The sequence below is a fragment of the Nanorana parkeri genome, unplaced genomic scaffold (assembly GCF_000935625.1).
Source record: "Nanorana parkeri isolate BGI_ZX_2015 unplaced genomic scaffold, ASM93562v1 scaffold228, whole genome shotgun sequence".
Taxonomy (NCBI): domain Eukaryota; kingdom Metazoa; phylum Chordata; class Amphibia; order Anura; family Dicroglossidae; genus Nanorana; species Nanorana parkeri.
This window is the reverse complement of record NW_017306496.1, coordinates 265,800-289,270: the sequence shown is the minus strand read 5'-3', so window position 1 is coordinate 289,270 and position 23,471 is coordinate 265,800. Positions and strand designations below refer to the sequence as shown.

The window sequence follows — 23,471 nt, the reverse complement described above, 5'->3', positions numbered from 1 at the left end:
TCCTCATGCTTTTTTTTGGCATACCCATTGAAGTCTGTTGGGGCAGAAGTGACTCTGCCAAAAGAAGCTCATGTACTTTTTTGAGCAACGAGCTTTCACCAACATTCAGGTGTGAACGGGCACTGTTGAGTATAAAGAGCATTGAAGCTCTTCTAGTGAAGCTTTAAATCGCTCTGGTGTGAATGGGGCCTTGGGGTGACGGTCACATCCTGTTACAGTAAAAAGGGAAACTGCAGTCCATGTGCAGACAAGGAAAGCCAGTGACTCCATCATACTGGGGAATTCCTGCCTGCAAAAAGCTGAAAGTTGTAAACACTTGCTGTGTCCTTGTTGTCACCTGCAATGGTATACACACTGCTGGCAGGTTTCAGGCTCTCTCAGTTCTTGTGAAGATCTACATGTGTGTGGCCTCCTTTGGTCAGGCATCTGCACATATCAGGGCATTTTGAACAAAAGGTCTTTTGTCCATTACAATTGTTCACACACACAAGCCAGCAAATCCCCTAGCTGACAAAAAAGTTTCTTTTTTGTGCATGTGTAGTAAATTGTTGGAAAGAAACCATAAAGAAGAAGAACTCCGGGGCAAAAGAAAACTTGACCCTTGCAGTGGGGCTACCCATGCACTGTAAAGGTTAAGTGCTGGGTCTTAAATTACAAAGATATGCTCACCCAAACACTGAACCCATCTGGCTGCTAAACCAGTCTCTCCAGCCTCTCTTCTCCTTCTCTCCAGCGGTCTAACAACCCGTGAGTCATCGCGTCTAATACAGTGTATTGGACATGAGAATGCGGACGGACTTTCCATAGCCAGAGCAGTCAGGGAGAGAGGCTGCAGGGGCCAGCTTAGCACCCAGACGGGAGTATATCTTTATTTTAGACCCTAGACCAAAACGAGCACTTAACACTTCCAGTGCTGGGGTAGCCCCATTGCAAAGGCTTACGTTTTCTCCTGCCTGGAGTTCTTCTTTAAATAAGAACCCAAGCAGGCAATATTTGCATCTACAAAACCACGTCACATATCCTCTCTGTAATTTCAGGAAAAAATAACAGTTGTGGAAGAAGTTAGAAAAAATAACTGTTGTGCACCCGTTCCTCCTTAGCATGTCATAGCTGCCAGTAGTGGGGAAAGACATGAACAAAACATGGCTTCCACTGGCACCCAATAATCTTGAAGCAGCAACAAATGGTTCTAGTTGTTGGGTTTAGGAGGTCAGGTAATGTGCATGTTAGCAAGTCTTCCAGTTCAAATAAATTATTAATAGAACCATTTAGACATTTCAGTTGTTGTCCATTTAGAAACTGTAAAAAGGTTTTGTTAAGACCGGAGTTCTGCTTTAACAGGCCTGCAGAGATTTGATGGCACGCTCAGACACTGAAGCTTTTCATTTTATCCAAGAGCTCATTATTACTTGCTTGTCAACCCTGAGTGTCTGATTATTGCTTATAGTAAATAAAAGTAATTCACCGGCACACACTTGAAGGGTTTTTAAAGTATTGATATGTTTATTCAATACCCAATGTCACATACTGTCATACAGTGCTAACGTTTCGGGTCCGCACAGGGATCCTTCATCAGAGCAACAGATGAAGGATCCCTGTGCGGACCCGAAACGTTAGCACTGTATGACAGTATGTGACATTGGGTATTGAATAAACATATCAATACTTTAAAAACCCTTCAAGTGTGTGCCGGTGAATTACTTTTATTTACTATTAGTGTTTTGCACGGCGCCATCCGTGTGGTCACCTGGGCACCACATATACCTTGTGGTTTTGAGACCGTGGCAGTGCGAATGGGATTTGGACTTTGTTGTGATTATTGCTTATGACACACCAGTTGAGACCACTATGGAGAATGACTGGTCTTATTCTGTGATTTATATAGACCACTGTTTGTGTTTATGACTGGAGTCATGTTATTGACCTGTAGTTACTCTTCATACTGATTGGCTGATAAGTGTACTTCTAACATGGACGCGTTCCACTTCTGAACGCTATTATTCCAAATAGAGGGTACATTTATACAGCGGAATATACCTAATGGTAAACATTTTTTATCATTCTAGTTTAAAGTGTATGTACATGCTAACAATACATTTTTGTATTTCTTATGGTCTATTACAGATACATTCAAAAGCATTTTGTTATATCTGTTCAATAAGTACAAAAAAATACCTGTTCTTCCTGCCAGAAATCCAATGAGTTTATACCTTCCCATTGACTCTGCTGCATTATCTCAAGCCGTCTTACAAGTTACAAACAGTCTTACACGTGTACAAGATATGTCTGTGAACTAGAGAACACCTCCTTCTCCTCCTCTTTTCATCTCTTGGAGGGAGGCATTCTGTAGATCACCAAGGTAACTTGTAGCAAAGTTCCTGTCCTAGGGTGACTATACTGCTCCTTTATAGATTCGATACAGTGAGTGAGTGTTGTCACCTTAGGACAGGAATTGTGTTACTAGTTGGATCATCAGGTGAAAATAAAGTGAAAAGCCTGAAATAGAAAAGGAATGCAGCCACCACATCTGAGGGCCGGTAAGCTGCAATATTTTAGTTTTTTGGGTTTAGATATGCTTTAAGTCATATATAATCCATTTAATTAAAGCAAGAAACACCATGCAGGTATACTAAGGTTAAAAATGTTATGCCATTGATTGGATGATAGTGGTTGCATTAGAGCTGAACCCCCCGGGCAATTGTTTTTTTTTGGGGAGGGGACAGGAAATCCATCTGCCAGGCTGTAATTCCTATGACAATGAAATAAGATATACTAATTAGCACAATGCGTTTACCATTTTTTGTTGACTTTGAAGATGTTTTACTCAGAATTCACATGCACATTATTACATCATAATTCTGCTCATCAATGACAAACATTCTGTGAGCTTCCAGAGAAGCTGTGATTATGCAATGTCTATGATTTCCCATATGAGTAAGTGGAGATAAGCGTCTTCATACCCCCCCGCCCCCATAAAATATATATATATGTGTGTGCATTTTCCCTTTAAGATCACTTAATAAGCAATATTTATGTGATCAATGTTTTATAAAGTCACCTCCTGGATGCATGCTGTGTTTATGTATGACTCTAAGGCAGGGCTGGGAAACTCCAGTAAACTAGAGGAGTCGTGACCACTACAGTATTGCTCTTGGCTCATATTTGTGTATATTCTATAGATCACTATGGCTGCCGACAGCCTCTGGCTCCTGATATTGTTTGGCGTAAAATGCTTCCTTAATAGTTCTATGAAGAGATGAAGAGCATATAACGCCACAGAGTCCGTTTCATTATTTAGCTTGTTCTCTTCACAAATCTAGAGATAAGAACATCCATCACAGGGTCTCTCACATTCACATTCTCACATTCACACACACACGTGTTTCTTTGTGTGTGTATGTGTTAACGTGACAGATTTCAAGGGCCCAGATCTTAGAGATGGATTTCGAAATGATCATGATTTTCGACATTGATCGACTTATAGAAGAACTCCGGCCAGTACTATTTTTAACCCCTGCTTGTTATCGTCTAGGTGCTAAAATAAAAAAAGGCTATACTCACCTGATCTGAGCCAGCTTGCTCTTAGACAGGTTCCTACAGCCTTGCTTCCCCTCCGCGGCAGTGGTCTAGGGTCCCTGAGTCATCATGTTTTATACATGTGTATAGGATGTGAGGATGCCGGGGGACTTACCATCGCTGCCGTGTAGGAGAGCGACTGGAAGGAGGTCTGTCACAGCCAACCGGCTCCCGAGTATCAGGCCAGTATAACTTTGTTATTTTCCTCCCTAGAACAAAAGGAGCAGTTGACCCTTGCAGTGCCCCACTGCAAGGGTTAATACAAGTTTTGCCTGGAGTTCCTCTTTAACTTAACACAATATAATTGGTATTATGGCATTTACATTTGGATTTTGACTCCTTATTCTACAGTTTCCCTAAAATGAATCCCTGTAGTGGTTATCTGTATATCGTGAAATGAGATGAACATCCGTGCCTAATGACTGGTGAGATAAGCTTGATAAAAGTCCCTATTTGAAGCATTGCTTGTGATTATCAGGCCATGTCTTCTCTCCTTCAGGATTGTGCTCAGTATTGTACAGGAATATTCTCCAGCACTCCTGACCGGAATCCCATAAGATAGATGGGTGCTCGTATGACCTGCGGATGGCGCCGCGTAATCACAGAAATGTCCAAAAGAAGTCACTCGCACTCCAAGGTCCAATGTGCTGAATGCCTCTTCTATTCAGACGTTATACAGACTCGGTGGCACAGAGTAAAAGCAACGTTTCGGGACCAAACATGGTCCCTTCATCAGGCAAACACAGTGACAGGTGATCTTCCTGTAAGTGGGTCCTGATCCTTTACTGTTCTGTACAGATCATAAGTCCTTAGTGTGCGCCAATATTAACATTGCTCAATGAAATGAAACCCTGACCCAGAATCAGGTTGTCTGTAAATGAATTAAGTGCTCTGGGAGAGAGACAGCCGGAGGTGAGCAGGGCAATCAAGGCAAGTTCAATCTCTTGTTCAACTGGTGTGAGAATAGGCAGAGATGACCCAATAAGAAGATATCTGCCCTTCATTGGCCAGCATAAGCCTTGTAGAGTCCAGTTTCATGTACGTCAGGCTTGCACTATTAGGCCCCGTTCACACTGAGCGATTTATCGTGCGGTAATCCGCGCGATATCGCGGATATTTACCACGCGATATCGCTCTCCAATGCATCTCAATGGGGCTCTGTCCGTTCGCTGTCGCGGGTCGTGCGTCGCTACAGCAGGACCCTTTTTGGAGCGGATTTTGCCGCGATTCTAGGTTGCTCAATGCAACCATTTGCGCGATATCGCGCGACAAATGTGCAATATCGCGCAAAATGCAAATCGCGCGACAAACGTGAAAGTGTGAATGGGGCCTTAGGAGGAGTAATCAAACACAATCATTGTACCACGTAACAAAGCAGGAAGCGGAGCCTGCATATGTAATATGCCTGTATATTTACAAACTGTACACAAAATAAATGATCTTTAAACATTTTCAGTCACTAATCAAATGATTTACATTAAAGGGAATGTGTATTGAGAAAACAACTGTCTCCTCCTGACTGTCCTCTATTGGAACACGCATACAACAAGTACAGCCAGCTATAGCAGCATCATGTCCCTGGAAATTACTTTAAAATACAGACACCTGTTTGGATTGGCAAATAACATAAAACATATTCTACTCTGCACTTCTTTTATTTGGTGGGACCAAGATTCTGCAGTATTTACCAGTGAAGAGAATTAAGACGTCAGGCCATAATTGGTTCTGAAAAGTGACAGGCCTTAAAGGAGATGAAATAGTGGCAGGGAATGTGCAGGAAGATTGGATTATAACACCTATTAACCTCGGCTTGTCTAGAAGTGCCCAGACGTAAAGCAGATTTTTGCCAGTGGCACACTTGGCTGCGCTCCTCCCAGCCAAGCTGTGGTTTTCAGGGCATTGCCAGGATTCTTCGCTCGTTCACTTTTCAGCATTGCGCATTTTGCACATCTCACCCATTCTATTTATACATTCTTCCGAGGGGACAGTTTGTGTGCTCTGTCCTCCCACTCTACAGATAGCTCATTCTTCCTTGGTAATGAACACCTTCCCTGAATCCCAAACCACTCCGTCTCTGTCACCCTGTTGTGTGAGGATGAAAGCAGAGAAAGAGGACACTGTGCCTTGATGGATGGCCTCCTAAATGGCACTTGTAACCCAGATGACTGCTTAGTGAAGATTAGCAGCTAATTGTCGGATATGTTGGGGTTAAGTGTTTTAAAGGAAGCATTGTAATTGTTACCATTTCTAAGTAAAGCTGCCCATGCATTAGTAGACTTTTTTAAAATTCTCTTTGTCTCCATCTAGTGGCGGAAATGCCATGTGAATGGCAATCGCCCATCTATATGCTGGGCAGAAAGTTTATACATCAGCCCCTAAGTGAAAGACCTTTACATGGCAATATGTTAATTTGCTCCTGTGTAAATTGGCCCTCGTATGTATTCATGTGAGACAGGGACCATAGATTGTAAGCTCCTTGAGGGCAGGAACTGACGTGAATGTGCACTGTGTAAAGCGCTGCATACAAATTGTTGGCACAATATAAATACCAATATTAATAATAAAAATTCCCATATGCATTAGTATGCAATAACCCAACACATTTAAAAAACTATATTTCATTTATAAATACCTGTTTTTTAATTTAAATCTCAGTCCTGGAATGTAGCGGGCGGCCATGTTTGAAGAGGGCAAATGCTCCTCTTTCTGGGATTTCGTCTGCCGTCATCAAGAGTAATTCCCGTGGCTGTGCTGAGTCACTAGGTTCCACAGCCACACCCCCTTTAGATGATGCGCCACTACTCTCGCGCATGTGCATCTAATAAAAATAAAGGAACATGACTGTGAGATCAAAATCATGTGAGATCTCACGGCCATTGTCTTTTCTTTTTTTTTGTTTTTCATAACCGAGACGTAAATTCAGTGACAAGGCAATCCCAGTGTGCATCACTTTGGCACACTGACACCATTTTTGCCCTTTCAAAGCAGGAAGTGAATGCTCTGCAAGTGTAAGTACATCAAAATGACAGCATTTTACACCTGACATGTTATTATTAATCATCATAAATAAAGGGACACATTAGTAGATTGTGAATTTTGAGTCTAAAGGTCCGCTTTAATGATTCAACTGCATAAAAATCCACAATTAATGCCAGCCGTATCTGACGATATGTTAAGGGGTGGAAACATTTGTGACTTTTGCACACAAATTGCAGTAAACATCAGTAATATACATGTAGTAAATTCAGCGCTTCTGTGTGATAAAACCTTAAGGGCCCATTCACCCTATTGCTCTGCATTAGCAAACGTGTAACATTAAATTAAGGCAGCATGAATAGGATATCCAATGGGGTACCTCCCGCTCCAAAATGCACAACAATTGGTGCATCTAACATTTCTGGCAGTGCAGTGTAACACTCATTGTCAAGGGTTGCAATGCACTACATTGCATGCCCATTAGCAATATGCATTGGAGTGGCATTCAGAATAAAAGGCACGGCATCACATCAACGCATGTCACATATGTTGCGGTAAAGTGCATGTTACTGCAACACACCAGTGTGAATTGTCCCTTAGTGAATTGGAAACATGATTTTCAGCCTTCAAAATGAACAAACAATGCATGGCTCCCAAATGCCCCTTCTTTGGATGGACTGTCCCTCTTTTTGGAACTACGTCCCTCTTTCCCTCTCACTTGTCCCTCCTTTAAGTTTGATATATAGACCTCTATATAAATAGTCAATATAACTATTGAAAGTGTTATACTGTACCAAACTTGTTCACAGTTGTCCGTTGAGCTGCATATGGTATGAACAGGCCATATAGAAAGCATTTGTCTTCTATGTGCTCAGTTCACACCATGTACGTGCAGCTCAACTAATATGGTGTTAACAAGCCCTAAAGGAATAAGAAGTGTGCATTTTTTGCATGTACTATATCTTAGTAAAGTGACCTCAGTTTTATTAGCTCCTGATTGTTCTGCTGGGGATAACTATATAAGCACACGAGCAGAACAAAAACACGGCGTATTCCCTGTAATGCTGTGCTTTAAATCTAAAGCTTCTGATATGGTGTGAAGTCCCAGTCACAATGCACTGTAAAGTAATTTGAAATCGTGATATGACATTGTTTTGAAGGAAACGGTGAGGTAGCCTGGGCCTGCACTCAGGTACTCAGGTGGTGGTCTTCTCGGGGTTCCAGTAAACCTTCTGTTCTCTGGGGACACGGGCTTGCAAGAGGCCTGTCTCCTAACCTGGCAAGGCTGGAATGTGCTTCTCAGGGCAATGTAACAGGAAATTCTATGTGTGTTGAAAGCTAGGATAAAAAGCATCTGCAGAGCTGCCCCGCGGGATGTACTCAGCCTGAGGGGGCTGTGAAGGCTGGGTTACATTAGGGTTAAGGCTGCCTCCTTTCCCCCTCTTCTGGTTATTTTGGGCTGTACTAAATTAGTAGCACATGTCACTGTGATACTCACATTCAACTTCCTTTAGTCAAAGGCCCAGCCTAATAACAGGAGAAGGAGTAATGAAATCCCTCTGTATTAAAAGGTCTCATATGAGCATATTAACATCCATCTTTACTTTCTTTTAAGAACTGCTCACAAGTTGCGTATTGCCGGTATACTTTGAAGTATACCTGTCTCCTGCACATATGGCGGCATGCCATTTGTAGCCGTAGTTCTCTACCAAGTCTAGTATGCCATAGCTGTGTGACAACAGCTATGGCATACTAGACTTGGTTGAGAACCGCGACTCCAAGTCTTTTGTCCTTGAACAGATGTGGTGCACGGGGTAGTGTACAGATTTTCTTACAATCCAGGACCCCAAAAACTGATCTGAGGATGGTAAGCCATGGGTGGCACACCATTTATATATAACAGTGTTAACAAGTGAGCAGCCTTTTGGTTCAAAGGAAATCATTAGCATCGCTGTGGTCTACTAAAGTGCAGCCACACAGCTAGATAGCTGAAACACATAATATAGGTGCTCTTTTAACTGGCAAACGATATGCAACGTGATGTAGGTATTCGTCTGATCTACCCACACTTGTTATTGTACATTCCTGGTACCATACCTAGTATCAGATGCGTACCACTAATGAAACTTTTCAAAGCTTGCACATCGACAAACTTGGTCCCACTGCCTTCCTCCTCAATTTTTAAGAAATGAAATGTCAAAAGTAATAACTGTTTTTGGCTTATTTATGGTATTAAAAATGCAAGCTTTTGGGATAAGTTAGATCGAAATTTTGCATTAAGAACTGTAACTCTCTCTTTATATACAGTATATATTTGTGTGTATATAGATATATATATTTATTTATTTATTTGTAAGATAGAGCAGGCTGATATGGGTGAAATACAAATGAATCACACTGTATACAATCTAATAAAAATCATCGTAGTTGTATAACAACTTACGACAACAAGGATCATTGTGGCATTGCATAATTCCTATGCAAACATTTGCCAAAATCAAAACAAACCTATTATTTCTTTTACAGAAGTAGGTTTCCATGTATGCTTCTTGCTGATAAATATAAGTGCTGTATATGTTTACAATGATTACTGACCTTTGGGCCTCCACATCTCCTTGAATTAGTGTAGTGTTTCTATAAAAAAACCTCCGTGTAGGAAAAGGGAAAAGGTTCATGGAGATGTCAGAAGCATTCAGAATAACCCCCATACCTTATGTGCAGTTATTACATAAAGAAAAAATGGTCGTATGTGGCAGGTATTAGATAATCTATATACTGTATACATATAAATACCCGGCATACAAGAATATGTTATAACTTGTTTTTCTCTTTTTTTCTGCAGCCGTTGAAACACAAAGCACCAGCTCAGAGGAGATGGTCCCTAGCTCTCCCTCACCTCCTCCACCTCCACGTGTTTACAAGCCTTGCTTTGTGTGCAATGACAAGTCCTCTGGCTATCACTATGGAGTCAGCTCCTGCGAGGGTTGCAAGGTGGGTCATCACCTCCAGTCATATATGTCTATTTATTACTAATGCTTCGTAATAGAACATAGTTAGTGAAGCCTCTGACACACAAAATTATTGTCAATTTTCAGTCTTCCTCAGACTTTTCCTCATTGGAGAAATCACCAAAATTATCTTTGTCAGGAAAAAAAAGAGAACAGTATCATGTTTGGACATAAGTAAAGCCAAGTTAAGTTACAAAACTGCTTTACATCGTGTACACATAGCAAAGTACCCCAACACAATTCTTTTTTCGCCAAATTATTTGGCAAGACGTAGACATACTACTCAGCATCTCCATTTAGAACCTCCTGTCTGTGAATCACAACACAGTACTTTAAGTCACAGCTTGCAAAACATCTGAAACACTGATCACCTTGCAGCTTCTGAAGAAGATCTCATATGAGTCATTATTTGGGCTCTGAAGAAATACTGTCACATATACATTGTTAAAAAACAAAAGAACTAAGACTTAATAAAAAAAAAATAGGCAAGAGAATTAAAATGTTTATATTTTAAGTGCAATACTGTATTGTCCTACCACACTTTTAAGGTGTCAGCACACGGTTCTCCTCTCTTCTTGGTGGGGGCCTGCTTAGTAAAGCTAACACAAACAACTAGTATTACAGAGTCAAAGCTTGCATGATGCTATAAATAAAATGTATTTTTAATACAATTCACAGCAAAAAGAAAGTATTTGTAAGCGTTGGGTTTCTTGGCTCAATGTGCCCATCCAACGATGGAGTTGGGTGAGAAGACAACAAGAGTCAGGGACATGTGCCTAGTCATCCTTCAGACACCCCTTTAGTTTTTTATATATGAACTTTATTTGATCTTTGCATTGTATATATTGGACAAAAATAAATAGATTAATATTGCTCGGAAGTTGTAATTTTTCTGTTACACTCACATCATCATTGGACCATAGTCATTAGAATGCAGGGTGCATATTCATGGGTTGCAGCTTCATTTCAGAGCCTAAGGCTGCTACCTTGTACATCAAGTAATGAAACATGTCCTCCCTATATAGATTGGCAGAACATACTTTTCAATAGAGCCTATCACCAATACATTGTAGAGTTATCCATTTTTTGGGTTGAACCAATATCCAGCCTAACCATTCATGAGTCTCCAGATGTAGTGCCTTAAGACACTATAGGCTGCTTTCTCAAAAATATATCTTCAATGACTGTTCAGTCTGCATGACAGGTCTACTTTCTTTTACTCTTTTTTTCTGCTACTGCTTTGACTAATAACTCTCTCCAACCCTCTTTTTCTCTGCCATTGTCTCAGTATCTCCATCTGCTAGAGTTTACTCTCCCTCCTCTCATTTGTCCCCCTCGCTGCATGCCATCAAGCATTCATCATCTGTGTCTATTTAAAATAATCAATGATTTCAACTCATTGCTGCATTCCCAGATCCCATACTAACAAGCTCTGCAGAGGGGCCATACAAAAGAAAATGGAGACTACTTTATAGTTCTGCATTGTATATTCAACAGCAAGCAGTCCCAAAGTCTTATTGATGGGTATAATATGTGACGTCTTTGTAGATTTTCTTCTACATGTTTTGCAACATTTTCTTAGGCTGATTTGAGGCTGATTCAATAAGCATTTGAGGAGGACATGTTGCTTGGGCAGCCTCTACTTTCTACTATTACTTCATAATGACTGTGTGAGACAAGGGGATCTACAGTATATGTTAACAATGGACCTGAGTCACTCACTGCTAGATCAAAGAAGTAAACATTTTGTTAGGAAATTCATTAGCCCCATTCAGCATAACTTTTACCATTCAGTCTCTGAAGGCCACTAAAATTATGCATGCAAGGCGTAGTCAGTTAAGATCATGAAAATTTTTTTATCGGACAGGTGTTAGTAACATAGATACAATCTTAAATCTCTCATTTTAAAAAAAAGTGTCTGGCTGGAAAACCACACGAGTGAGAAATGCCACAGAATACAGTTCACTATGCTATACTAGGGAACAAAATGGCAAATCTTTTGAGAAATGAACCAAAGCGTCAATCCATATTTGGCCGCTAAATTTCCATTTCTTTGTCACAGTGTCCTTCTGTTTGACTGACTCTCGAACATCTTGTAAATGTTACCACTATCATGTTTCTTCACTAACGCAAAGAGAAAAGTGTAATAACCCATAACAACCAATCAGAACAATTCCTTGATGTGATGGACTGTAAGCTGCAATCTGAATTGTTGTTATTGGCTACATTACTTGATGAAGTCTCTTTGCACTGGTTTATTAAATAAGCGTGTGTGTGGATTTTATTATGTCCATCATTCCTTTTGTCTTACACTCATTCCATCCGGTCACCTCACACCCTTCCCTCTCTCCGACAGGGTTTCTTCCGTCGCAGCATACAGAAGAACATGGTCTACACTTGTCACCGTGATAAGAACTGCCAGATCAACAAGGTGACACGGAATCGCTGCCAGTTTTGCCGTCTACAAAAATGTTTCCAGGTCGGCATGTCAAAAGAAGGTGAGTTATGGCAGCATTCAATCATACACTGCATGGGGTGTAGAAAGAAAATAGATCATTCCAGCAAAAGAGGGGTCAGGCCTTTCACACTGGGCTTTCAGCTGGTTAAAGCTGTGGACTCCGCATTCCTTGTAATCCCAACACCTCATTCTGTCCCATGGGTGCTCATGTAAATAGATACTTTACAAAGAGAGGCTCCTCGATTCTGGATTCCAGAAGGATAAACAAATACTCAAGTAACAATCCTGCCCCACGCCTATCATCAAAGTGAGAAACTCTTTATTCTTCTTTTCCATGGGGAAAGACTAAAAGAAAACTACAGCATGTCAACCCTGCCACCTCTATAATGTCAGATAGTGAGAAAAGTACAATGTAGAGCAGACTATAGGAGGATATACATTATAAAATATACCTTATTAAACATTAGGGCAGATATAGGAGATTTGGGCTGAATAATGTTCTTTATAGTTTACCATGAATATTCATCACCTGCTATCTCCTGTTCCTTAACCTGTGTTCTCATATAAGTGAGTTGTAGGATTACCCTTGCTAACTGGCGGCACATCCATCATCCTCTCCTTGGAGCCATACTAGACATGGCAGACAGGGAGTCTGTATTTGTATTATTGTCATTCGCTGTTAGGTCTTTACATACGCTATACATGTTCTTTTGTTCAAGTGACCTCACAGTTATATGCACACAATTCTTATGTATTGTTCCTCTCTGTTTCCTTTTCATAGTCTTTACTCCTAGTCCTCTCTTCCTTGTTAACATGCAGGTTGTCTCCATTTAGCTCTTCTCTTTTCTGTCATCTGCCAGGATTAAATTTACATTGTTCTACATTGTGCAATCTATAGTTACCATTTTATTTCCCTGTATTTTTCTGTACCTGCTATTGTATTAATCCGCCTATTTTAAAAAATGTTGCCTCTATTTTCCTCTCTTCGACTTGCTTTCTTTCTCCACTTTTCATAACTATAAATTTTCTGCTATTTTGTTTTTCTTGTCTCTTCCTCTGTTTCTCTACTTCCTTTTTGCTTATTTTGGCCTCCTTCCTATTGTTCCCTCTCTGCTGTCCGCTGTTTTATTTACTCCCTTCTTTCTCTTTCTCCCCCTCCCTTACTTTATGTTCCCCTCTCTATCTATCTCTTTCTTTCTTTCTTTCCCCTTCTCTCTCTCACTCTCTACCTTTCTGTATCTTACTCTCTACCTTCCTCTCTCTCACACTCTCTACCTTTCTCTTTCTCACTCTTTACCTTTCTCTCTCTCACTCTTTACCTTTCTATCTCTCACTCTTTACCTTTCTATCTCTCACTCTCTACCTTTTTCTCTCTATCACTCTTTACCTTTCTCTCTCTATCACTCTTTACCTTTCTCTCTCTATCACTCTTTACTTTTCTGTCTCTCACACTTTTTACCCTTCTCTCTCTACTTCTCTCTCTCTCTCTCTTCCTCTCTCTCACTCTCTACCTTCCTGTCTCTTACTCTCTACCTTCCTGTCTCTCACTCTCTACCTTTCTCTCTCACTCTCTACCTTTCTCTCTCTCTCTGTCTAGATCTAGCACTTTCTAATCCCATCTCCTTTTTTATTCTCAATGTCTCTCTCTTTCTACCTCTCTCATTTTCATTTTGCCCTCTCTAGCCCCTATCTTCTTTCGGCTTAGTATGTGTGCCCTTCTCAGGCTATAAGTGGGTTTCCGGCGCCTGGCTTCCTGTTGTTAGGGTCCTGCACACTTTATCCCGAGGTGAAAAGGAAGTTCACAAGGAAATGTGTGAGGAAAGTCAGGACACAGGGGAGTAGGGTGAGAGAGAGCAGCACTGTGACATGTACAGTAGGGAGAAATGCAAGTAAGGTCCTCTCCCTAAAGGTAAACTTTACTTAACAACAGAAATAAGTCAAATTGTACTGCTGCAAAGCAATGTCAGGGTTTTTCTGCCTTAGTATGCATTTTATATGTGTGCTTTCGTTTCTTTATGTCACACCGTGTCGCTTTTGTAGTAGTGTTACTTCTGGTACACATCCTAGGCTGCTGGAATAAAGAGGCAGCAGTGAATCTTAATATTCCAGGTTACTGAATGCCCTCGTCATATAATATGTTTATTCAAAGACTGTTTCGTAGAAGTTAATAAGCTTGTTACAGGGCACTTTGCCCGATATATTTGCTCTGGATTTGATTTGTCGCTTGTCTTTGTCTTGGTGATTTTGAAGAATGTTCAATTTGTCTTTCTTCTCCGTAAATGTATACAGTGGTTGGTTTTCAGAAAGATATATGGCAGAAAGAACTTAGAAGAGACTAGGGATTTAAAAGAGCAGTCAGATCATCCATCTCTATCCCCTGCGGTGCTTCAAACCTACCACCTGCAGGCACAGACAAAGGTCACATTTCAGGGTTAAAGTTCAGGCCAGGAGATATTTTGTATTGATGCTCAGACAGCAGACACAAGTCTACTATGCTCTTCCCCCGAAAAATCCAGTGTTGCCTCTAGCAGAGATTGATTGTGACACTTCCAAAAAAAGACATCTGACCCTAATATGTACAATATGATCATCATGAATTTTAATTACATTCCTCTGGCTTTTCATCATCTTTTATCCACTTAAAAAACATTTCCCGATTAAAGTGGCTTAAAAAATTCATCATCAATGAGTGAAGATCCGGTAGTATGTGAAGGAGTATACCAATACTGTGGAATAACCTTTTTGTTTCTTGCATTTAAGTGCTTACCTCAAAAGGCCACAATGTCCAGTTTTTAGGAAAACTTACAGACGTCTCCAGATCTTCATTTCTTACCAAAGGTTAGATTCCTAACAACTGGCAGTAGTTGAAGGGTTTTTCATACTTTAAACAGAAAGTAGACCTCTGTACTGACAAGGAGTGGGTCTCCTAAGTAAATGCCATCTCCTACAACCTGATGTTTGTATTGGTTTAGAGAGCCACAACCACTTTTAAAACTGCAATTCCTGCTTTCATGCTGCCGGTGAAATGTCCACCTGGCCAGTGGTTAGAGTGTTACTAAATTTAGAGATCTGAAATGGGTTCACTTCTGGGTAAGGAAAAATAAAGAGTTTAAAAGAGGAAACAGTTTTGCACTCTCTAAAAGCAAAGATCCTCTGGAATAATATACAGGTAGTCAAAAGAGTCATGTCAGTAGGGGTTCACCTTGGTTTTATTGAAGGCCACACACACATTAGAAAGGTTAACGCAATTGTCCTTCTATTAATTGAACCACAGTTTTAAATTGTAGTGTAATTATTACTGGCAATACATGCTGTGAACTGCAGTTGTAAACAGCCGCACCAGCTAGAGGTCAGCATAGAGTCTCTATCATGCCAAATTAATGACGACGTAGAGGGTGTTCACTAAAAGGTAACACCATAGCTCCTTACTGCTGGTCTCTCTTTTGCAAGCAAATCACTCTTTTCTCCTAGGTTGTCCCAATTTTGGGACTGAAGTGCGGCCCTCTAAAAAATGTAATATTTAACCACCAAAAGTGATACACTACGCTATTCCTTGCAACCTCTAAATTATTGCATTTGTTATTTTGAAAAGCCATAAAAAAGGAAAAGTAGAGTTGCTTATTTCATCGACCCTTTATTGTTCGGTTGTGTTGTCCCTGACCGAACCTATATTGTTGTTCTGCTCTTTTTTTTTCCACACAAAATTGCTCAATAAAAACTGTTGAAACTAAAAAGAGAACAAAATAGATAATACTATTTAGTAATATTGTGTTTGCTTTTTTGATAGTCAAAAAAAAAAAAAAGGAAAAGTAGTGATGAAAAATAAAAGAACTTGTGGGTATAACCATTCATTTTTGGTGTTTTACTTCTTCATGGTTCATGTAACTGGGGGAGTGGTAGGGTTGTGTCCATTGCCTAAATACTTTTTTGCTAAAAGATGCCCCTCTTTATCATCCCAGGAAGTTGGGCAGTTGGCGTAACATGAGGATAACTGTACACTTTCTTACCCTTGTGTTTTGTGCAGCGGTGCGAAATGACAGGAACAAGAAGAAGAAGGAGGTGAAAGAAGAGGTGGTGGTACCAGACAGCTATGAAATGCCTGCTGAGATGGAAGAGCTTATTCAGAAAGTCAGCAAAGCTCATCAGGAAACCTTCCCTTCTCTCTGCCAGCTTGGCAAATACACTACGGTAAGACCTGTGGGCTGTGAATAACTACGCTCAATAGCGGCTGCCTGACTCAATAAAACCCTCCATTTCCGACAAGAGATTACAGAGAGGACAGAAAAATCTAATCAATTTCACTGCTGTAGTGGAAGGTAGTCCCAAATACAATAGCATGGTACAAACGTGGGGTATGTGATTGTTGCATGACCAGCGATGACCATTTTGTTTTATTGCAGAATTCCAGTGCTGATCACCGGGTACAACTGGATCTCGGTCTGTGGGATAAGTTCAGTGAACTCGCTACTAAATGCATCATCAAGATAGTGGAATTTGCCAAACGCTTGCCAGGCTTTACTACACTGACCATTGCTGACCAAATTACCTTGTTGAAAGCAGCTTGCCTTGACATCCTGGTGAGTAACGAGCAATTGGTAGAAGAGTTGCTGGTATATTCCTGTCTCCCTCTGCTCAGTCTTTAATTTTCAAAATAATCCTGATCATTCAGCATTACCAGTAGCTCTCAGCAAACAGTGCATCATTCCCTGAACTAGCCTTCATGTTATTGTGGTTCACCAAGCCTCATCAAATTCATCAGTCAGATAATTGTCACCTTATCTGCCCATTAGTGCTTTTCTTTTCTTACAGTCAGTAGTATATCTGCTTCAAATACAAATCTATGAACTTAGGCCTCATACAAATGCAGAAGTGCCCAAGCAATTTTGGGGATCTTATTCTGTTTAGTGGGCCAAGCCTGTCCTGGTGGGAGGGGTCCATCAGGGGTGTTAGTAAGTAGGTACACAACCCCACTACGCCACATTGATATATCGAAATTGAATGCTTCAATTGGCTGCTTGTGTGTACTGAGCTAGAACACTTATTTCTGGCCTAGAACTTGGTGATGTGATGTAAGGAATGAAGACTATATGTATGTGATGCATTTTTGGGTTAGGTTTTTTGGTTCCATGAGCACATACAAATGAAGCAAAAAACAGTACAACAATCCAGGTCATAATCAAATGGGCCAAAGAGGAACCATAAAATGTCCTACTAAAACGCTGCTCTTTAAGTGGGATGTGTTTACATAATGATTACAAAGAAGTGGTTTATACAACAAGTATATAGCTAACCATCCTAGCTCTAATCAGGACAAGATAAGGGTACAGTGGAGGATTTTAGTGAAGCATTTTGGCTTCCTTTGACCCACCTCACCACTTCCTTAATGGCCAACTTGTGGCTTTTCAAGCCCTACTTCCTAATAACAATGGGTTCCTTATTCTGTACTGATGAAAGCTAAAAAAGCTTGAAACTGTTTTCTGCAAGTTATATATGTATATATATATATGTTATATATGTATATGTTATCTCTATACTTTTGCTTGCATTTGCTCTATAAATCCGCTGACCTACAGGGTTCAAAGAAATGATTTGCATGGGAACATATACTAGCCTTGATTCAGCAAAAAAATATCTGTTTGGCTTTGTGATGACATGTAAATAGCTTTCGCTTTCAATGGATAATGTGGAAATGAGTGAAGGAATACCTGCTTGGGTTGCACAGTTTGAGTTACTTCTTCCTTATTTACAGTTCTCACACTTTTTTAACATAGTTACCAGAATAGAGGTTCTTAGTTTTAAATGTTCCATAGATCACATAGTAATAATTATCAAATAGTGATAATTAAAAGCACATCTGATACGGAAAGTACAAACACAAAAATCTTTTTTTTCTTTCCAGTATTTAGTCTGTCACACGTGAAACAGTGAGGTTGCCACGTGTTAAAATATGTCAGGGTAAAAAAACTTATTTGCTACACCTGTGCAATAAATATACATCTTTCCTTTAAAAATGCTGCAAGTGCAGAGAAATACCTGCTGATCTGCCAGAAATTCAGTGCGCTCTTAACTTCCTGTTAAGGCTGACAACTTGGTGCCTCTGCTTCAGTGAAATCCCAGCCAATGTTGTCAGCCTGCTTGCTGGACTTCAGAAGTCCTCCTACCCTTAACCCATTTCTGTCCCTCTCTACATGTATTTATTGATTTCATTTTCAGCAAAATAATGCTGCTGTTTCCAGCGACAGGAACAAGTTAAAATAACATTGAATGCTGAGACATGCTGTAGAAGGGGAGAGGGCTTAAATTCTGGTAATGCCCGGACAACCCCTTTAAGCCTGATCACATGTTGTACTGTCAGTAGTACTCATATGAATATGCCGATTCATAGCCTAGCAGTGATGTGTCTGATGCTGCTAACTGGAGTCAAAGTGCGAGTTTCCCACACATTATTTATATGATATTAGACATGCATCTGTGTTATTTGTATGTGCTGTCATTTACAAAGCAATCCTTATTTTCTAATGATAGATGCTGCGAATTTGCACACGTTACACCCCAGAACAGGACACCATGACCTTTTCAGATGGACTGACCTTGAACCGGACTCAGATGCACAATGCTGGTTTTGGTCCCCTTACAGACTTGGTGTTTGCCTTTGCCGGTCAGCTGCTCCCATTGGAAATGGATGACACAGAGACAGGACTCTTGAGCGCCATCTGCCTAATCTGTGGAGGTATTACACTCATTATGCAACCTATATTTAGACTATATCATTTTTAGTAAATGAGAATGTTTTGCCATAAACGAAAAAAGATAACAACCACAAACAGCAAATCTAAATTATAAACGATATAATTCCAGTAATAGTGACAATAGAGTAGTTTAGGCTGTTTACTAGTTGTTAAAATCTATTATTAGATCCTAAATGACATAAGTCATTACATTTTTATTTTTGCTTTAAGTATGCAGTTAGATTTACAGTTCTAGCTCCAGATAAATCTGTATTTATATCACTCCATTAGAAGGCTGCTGTCTTACCATTGATCCACAGAAGGATCTGTTCAGAAGTAAGTGTTAAAAAAGGAACAGATTTCAGGTTTTTTATGTTAATTTTGGTATATTTAATGGTTTATAGTTTTTCACAATGCCCCTGGCATTAATAAGCACTAGACATGCTGAAATAAGTAGTAAGTATTCCTCTTAGAATATATAAGAACAACAAAAGCATTGTAATTGTTTTAATACATTATATTTATTATTATTATTATACAGGATTTATATAGAGCCAACAGTTTGTGCGGCACATATATCTATATAGATATATACATATATCTGAATAACACATGTAGTCGTGTGTATTACCTTTGGTACTGATGCCACGCAGGTCGGTGATCTTCATAAGCATGCGTGGGAACATGTAGGGTTTGTTAGGTCGTCGTCTTCGAGCATAAAATTTAAGCGCCTCCAGTAATGGCTCCTGAAGCTTTTCTACCTTTTCTGGCTCTTCCAAGTCCATCCGATCTACGGGAGATAAATCAAAACCAATACTTTATATGCTGTAACCTTTTGTGTTAATAAAGCTCCTACAAGCCTCTATGCCAACCTAGTTACTGGCATTTGTGGTGACCACATGTGAGCAGCTGTGTCTGGATGCAGCAATGCTTTATACCTTATAGTAGAAGTAAACCCTAATGGGATAAAATTAGGTTTGTTATAGCACTATGTACCACAGACAACTGCCATGGATTTGTTTCTATAAAATGCTGTTTTCATAGTTTTTTTGTATCTTGGTGCTGCAGATTTGCTCATTATTCATTTATTATCACCACAGGATTCATGAGTGATATGGTGCAAACATAAATATATATAGATATATACATACATCTATATAGATATATGCATATATCTATATAGATATATGTATATATCTATATATATTTATGTTTGCACCATATCACTCATGAATCCTGTGGTGATAATAAATGAATAATGAGCAAATCTGCAGCACCAAGATACAAAAAAACTATGAAAACAGCATTTTATAGAAACAAATCCATGGCAGTTGTCTGTGGTACATAGTGCTATAACAAACCTAATTTTATCCCATTAGGGTTTACTTCTACTATAAGGTATAAAGCATTGCTGCATCCAGACACAGCTGCTCACATGTGGTCACCACAAATGCCAGTAACTAGGTTGGCATAGAGGCTTGTAGGAGCTTTATTAACACAAAAGGTTACAGCATATAAAGTATTGGTTTTGATTTATCTCCCGTAGATCGGATGGACTTGGAAGAGCCAGAAAAGGTAGAAAAGCTTCAGGAGCCATTACTGGAGGCGCTTAAATTTTATGCTCGAAGACGACGACCTAACAAACCCTACATGTTCCCACGCATGCTTATGAAGATCACCGACCTGCGTGGCATCAGTACCAAAGGTAATACACACGACTACATGTGTTATTCACTAGCTGTGTACAGAGATAGGCGTGATATTTTTACAGAAAGCTCAGCACCGCATTTTCAGTGTCCAGATAAAAGTCAGAGAGAGAAACTACTAACACCTTTTTACAATCATGATCTGCTCAACATATGCTATCACCCTTGAACAATATACAGCAGGATGTGGACATTAAAGCAGAACTAGAGCATTAATAATATACAGTGGGGCAAAAAAGTATTTAGTCAGCCACCAATTGTGCAAGTTCTCCCACTTAAAAAGATGAGAGAGGCCTGTAATTGGCATCATAGGTAGACCTCAACTATGAGAGACAAAATGAGAAAACAAATCCAGACAAATCACATTGGCTGATTTGCAACAAATTTATTTGCAAATTATGGTGGAAAATAAGTATTTGGTCACCTACAAACAAGCAAGAGTTCTGGCTCTCACAGACCTGTACCTTCTTCTTTAAGAGGCTCCTCTGTCCTGCATTCATTACCTGTATCAATGGCACCTGTTTGAACTTGTTATCAGTATAAAAGACACCTTTCCACAACCTCAAACTTCTAGATAATAATATAAGCATATACAGTAAACCCCTAGTTATGTGGCACCCAAGGGGATCGGTAGTTGCAGAAAAAACATAGTTTTCTGGTTGCCTGAGAGTTAACTCTCAAGCAGCCACCCTTCCGCTCCTCTGCTTAGTGGGCGGACACAATAACCAGCTTGCTACTGGCTAGAGCGATTTGAAATAGCCAATAGTAGGTTGGCTATTTCTCCCCATTGTTTACATTCTGCTGCCGACTGCGGAATCTAACCACCGGCTGTGACTTTTTTAGTGTACTGTGCACCAAGCAACTGAATTTTTTTTAATGTGCATCAAGCCACCGGCATGATGCACATTGCTTGAGAGTGTCGGTTGCTTGAATGCATCATAATGGGGAGTTTACTGTATATATAATCCCTGGCAGAGCCATGGGGATCCTGTAATACATTGTACCCACTACAGTGTATTACAGCAGCTTCGGGGTCCCTGCTATAGCCACTATGCTGAGCGACTTCCCCTTCCCCTCCGCTGTTAAAGCACAGAGAGTCACTAGCTGAGTGTAGCGGACATTCAGAGGACACTTACAGGGCTATTCACAAAAGGGTGGAGAAGGCAGGAGAAGTGAACAATCTAGGACAACATAGCTGATCTGGAATATGAGCTGAATTGGAGATTTCGTTCCAAATCGGCTATTTTGGCCTAGATTGTTCACGTCTCCTGCCTTCTCCACATTCTTCACCCTTTTGTGAATAACCCTGCTAGTATTTCTCTCAATAGAAGCTAGGCGTTCTCTAATTGGAGGAGGGGTGGTGATGTCACAATCAGAGAATGTCCATCATTCATTGAGAAAACTACTAGGCGTCCTCTGGTCGCTATTCTCAGCAAGCGATATTTTTAAAGCTGGAGTTCTACTTTAAGGCAGAATATTACTGAGGGAAAGAGAAATATCTCTGGCACCTAGAGACAGTCGGATTCTAGGGGAGGGATTAATAAAAAAAAACTGTCAAATTCTATCTTAACTGGTGTCTCAATCAGCTTCTATTTTTCATTTTTGCGCACAGTTTAGAAGATGAAAATTTAAAAACTGATCGGCTGCTCTCCAGCTGAGACAAAGTTTACCTCAGACACTTTATTAATTCCTCCCATAGACTCATTTTGGGTTATATTATTAAAGCAGAAATCTGAATGTTTGCTGTAAGGAAAACATAAATAAATCACACCTCGAGAAGCTTTAAAGAAAGCTATAAAAAGCTTGTAGGTGAGATTTGGAATGTGTTATGCCCTGTGTCTTTCTTACTAGTAGTATATGACTTGTCACGTGTATTGCACTTTTCTTTCTATCGGAATCGTTTATTGCTTTTGTTTTTGCATGTTCATTTTTGGATTGTGGATTTATTTATAAAAGTGGATTTTCTAGTCTGGCATGTCAATTCTAGCATTGTACACATGGATCAAACTCAAGTGTGGAATTCTAGAGCATTATTTACATTCTTTATTGTTTTAGTTATAGCCTGATAGTGTTATATGTTAAAGATATGTAATAATCTCAAATCTGGACATATTTAGGAAAAAAACTACCTTGTACGACTCCATGTAAAATGTTACAATAAATAAAACGTGAACTTTTGCTGTGCAATGGGAATGGTGGGTAAAGCTTTGAAATGAATTGTTTCATCAATCTCCTTGTTATTTTATGACAGGTGCAGAGCGAGCAATCACATTAAAGATGGAGATCCCAGGACCAATGCCTCCTCTGATCCGTGAGATGCTGGAGAACCCTGAAGCTTTTGAAGATGGTGCTGAGACCCCTAAACCTATTGAACCTCCGTCCAGCAATAGCAGCGAGGGCAGTCCTACAGAGGAAGACAGCAGTGGTTCCAAGACTCCTTAACCGTCCAACACAAGCAGGGGGGACACCCTGCACCTCAAACTTTCTCCAAGAGCCATGTTGGCTTCACCCTCTGTTATATGAGGCATTCCAGGGTGAGCCAGTCAAGCAGGGTTACCTGCCTTGCTTGATGCTCAATACTGCTCTTATTTACTGATGCAAAAAGCCTTACTCACTGAGAGGACTGGGATGGGACTTCTATTACAATCAGTAATGCTCCCAACACATCATAGGGGATCCGTGTGACCAATTTTCTCCCCAAATTAACAATATGTGATGGAGCAAACGATGCTTGAAAGTGAACTGGAATGTTTTCAGGAGCCCTCTCCGCTCAGTATTTTGCCAAAGAATCTAATGACCATTGACCCTGTGCAGAAGAGACTGTGAGACCTGAGTGCAAGCTGGTGTGTTCAGTGGTATCAGCACAAGACAGAACAACTTTCCTCCATGGGTCAGAAGCACATTGCCCTGTGTGTACATATGCATATACTTATATATACAAGCACACATATATATATACATATATGGATGTGCCTCATTAAATATATTTGCTATTGCAATGTTTTTATGCTTACATTTT

General features: G+C 40.1%; 1 protein-coding gene across 5 annotated transcripts in view; it reads left to right on the top strand.

Annotated features, from left to right (window-relative positions):
- RARG (retinoic acid receptor gamma) overlaps positions 1-23,056 on the top strand; it is a 127,269-nt gene extending 104,213 nt beyond the window's left edge. For 3 of the 5 annotated variants that reach the window (XM_018556228.1, XM_018556229.1, XM_018556231.1), the window contains 7 exons: positions 9,395-9,543; positions 11,917-12,058; positions 16,043-16,206; positions 16,419-16,595; positions 18,544-18,748; positions 20,293-20,451; positions 22,704-23,056. In XM_018556228.1, coding sequence (XP_018411730.1) covers positions 9,395-9,543; positions 11,917-12,058; positions 16,043-16,206; positions 16,419-16,595; positions 18,544-18,748; positions 20,293-20,451; positions 22,704-22,894 — 1,187 coding nt within the window. In that variant the 3' untranslated portion in view covers positions 22,895-23,056. Of the gene's footprint in view, positions 1-1,683; positions 1,687-6,561; positions 6,583-9,394; positions 9,544-11,916; positions 12,059-16,042; positions 16,207-16,418; positions 16,596-18,543; positions 18,749-20,292; positions 20,452-22,703 lie in introns of all 5 variants that reach the window. The other 2 variants (XM_018556230.1, XM_018556232.1) reach the window with 2 other exon arrangements.
- Positions 23,057-23,471: the final 415 nt, after the last annotated feature.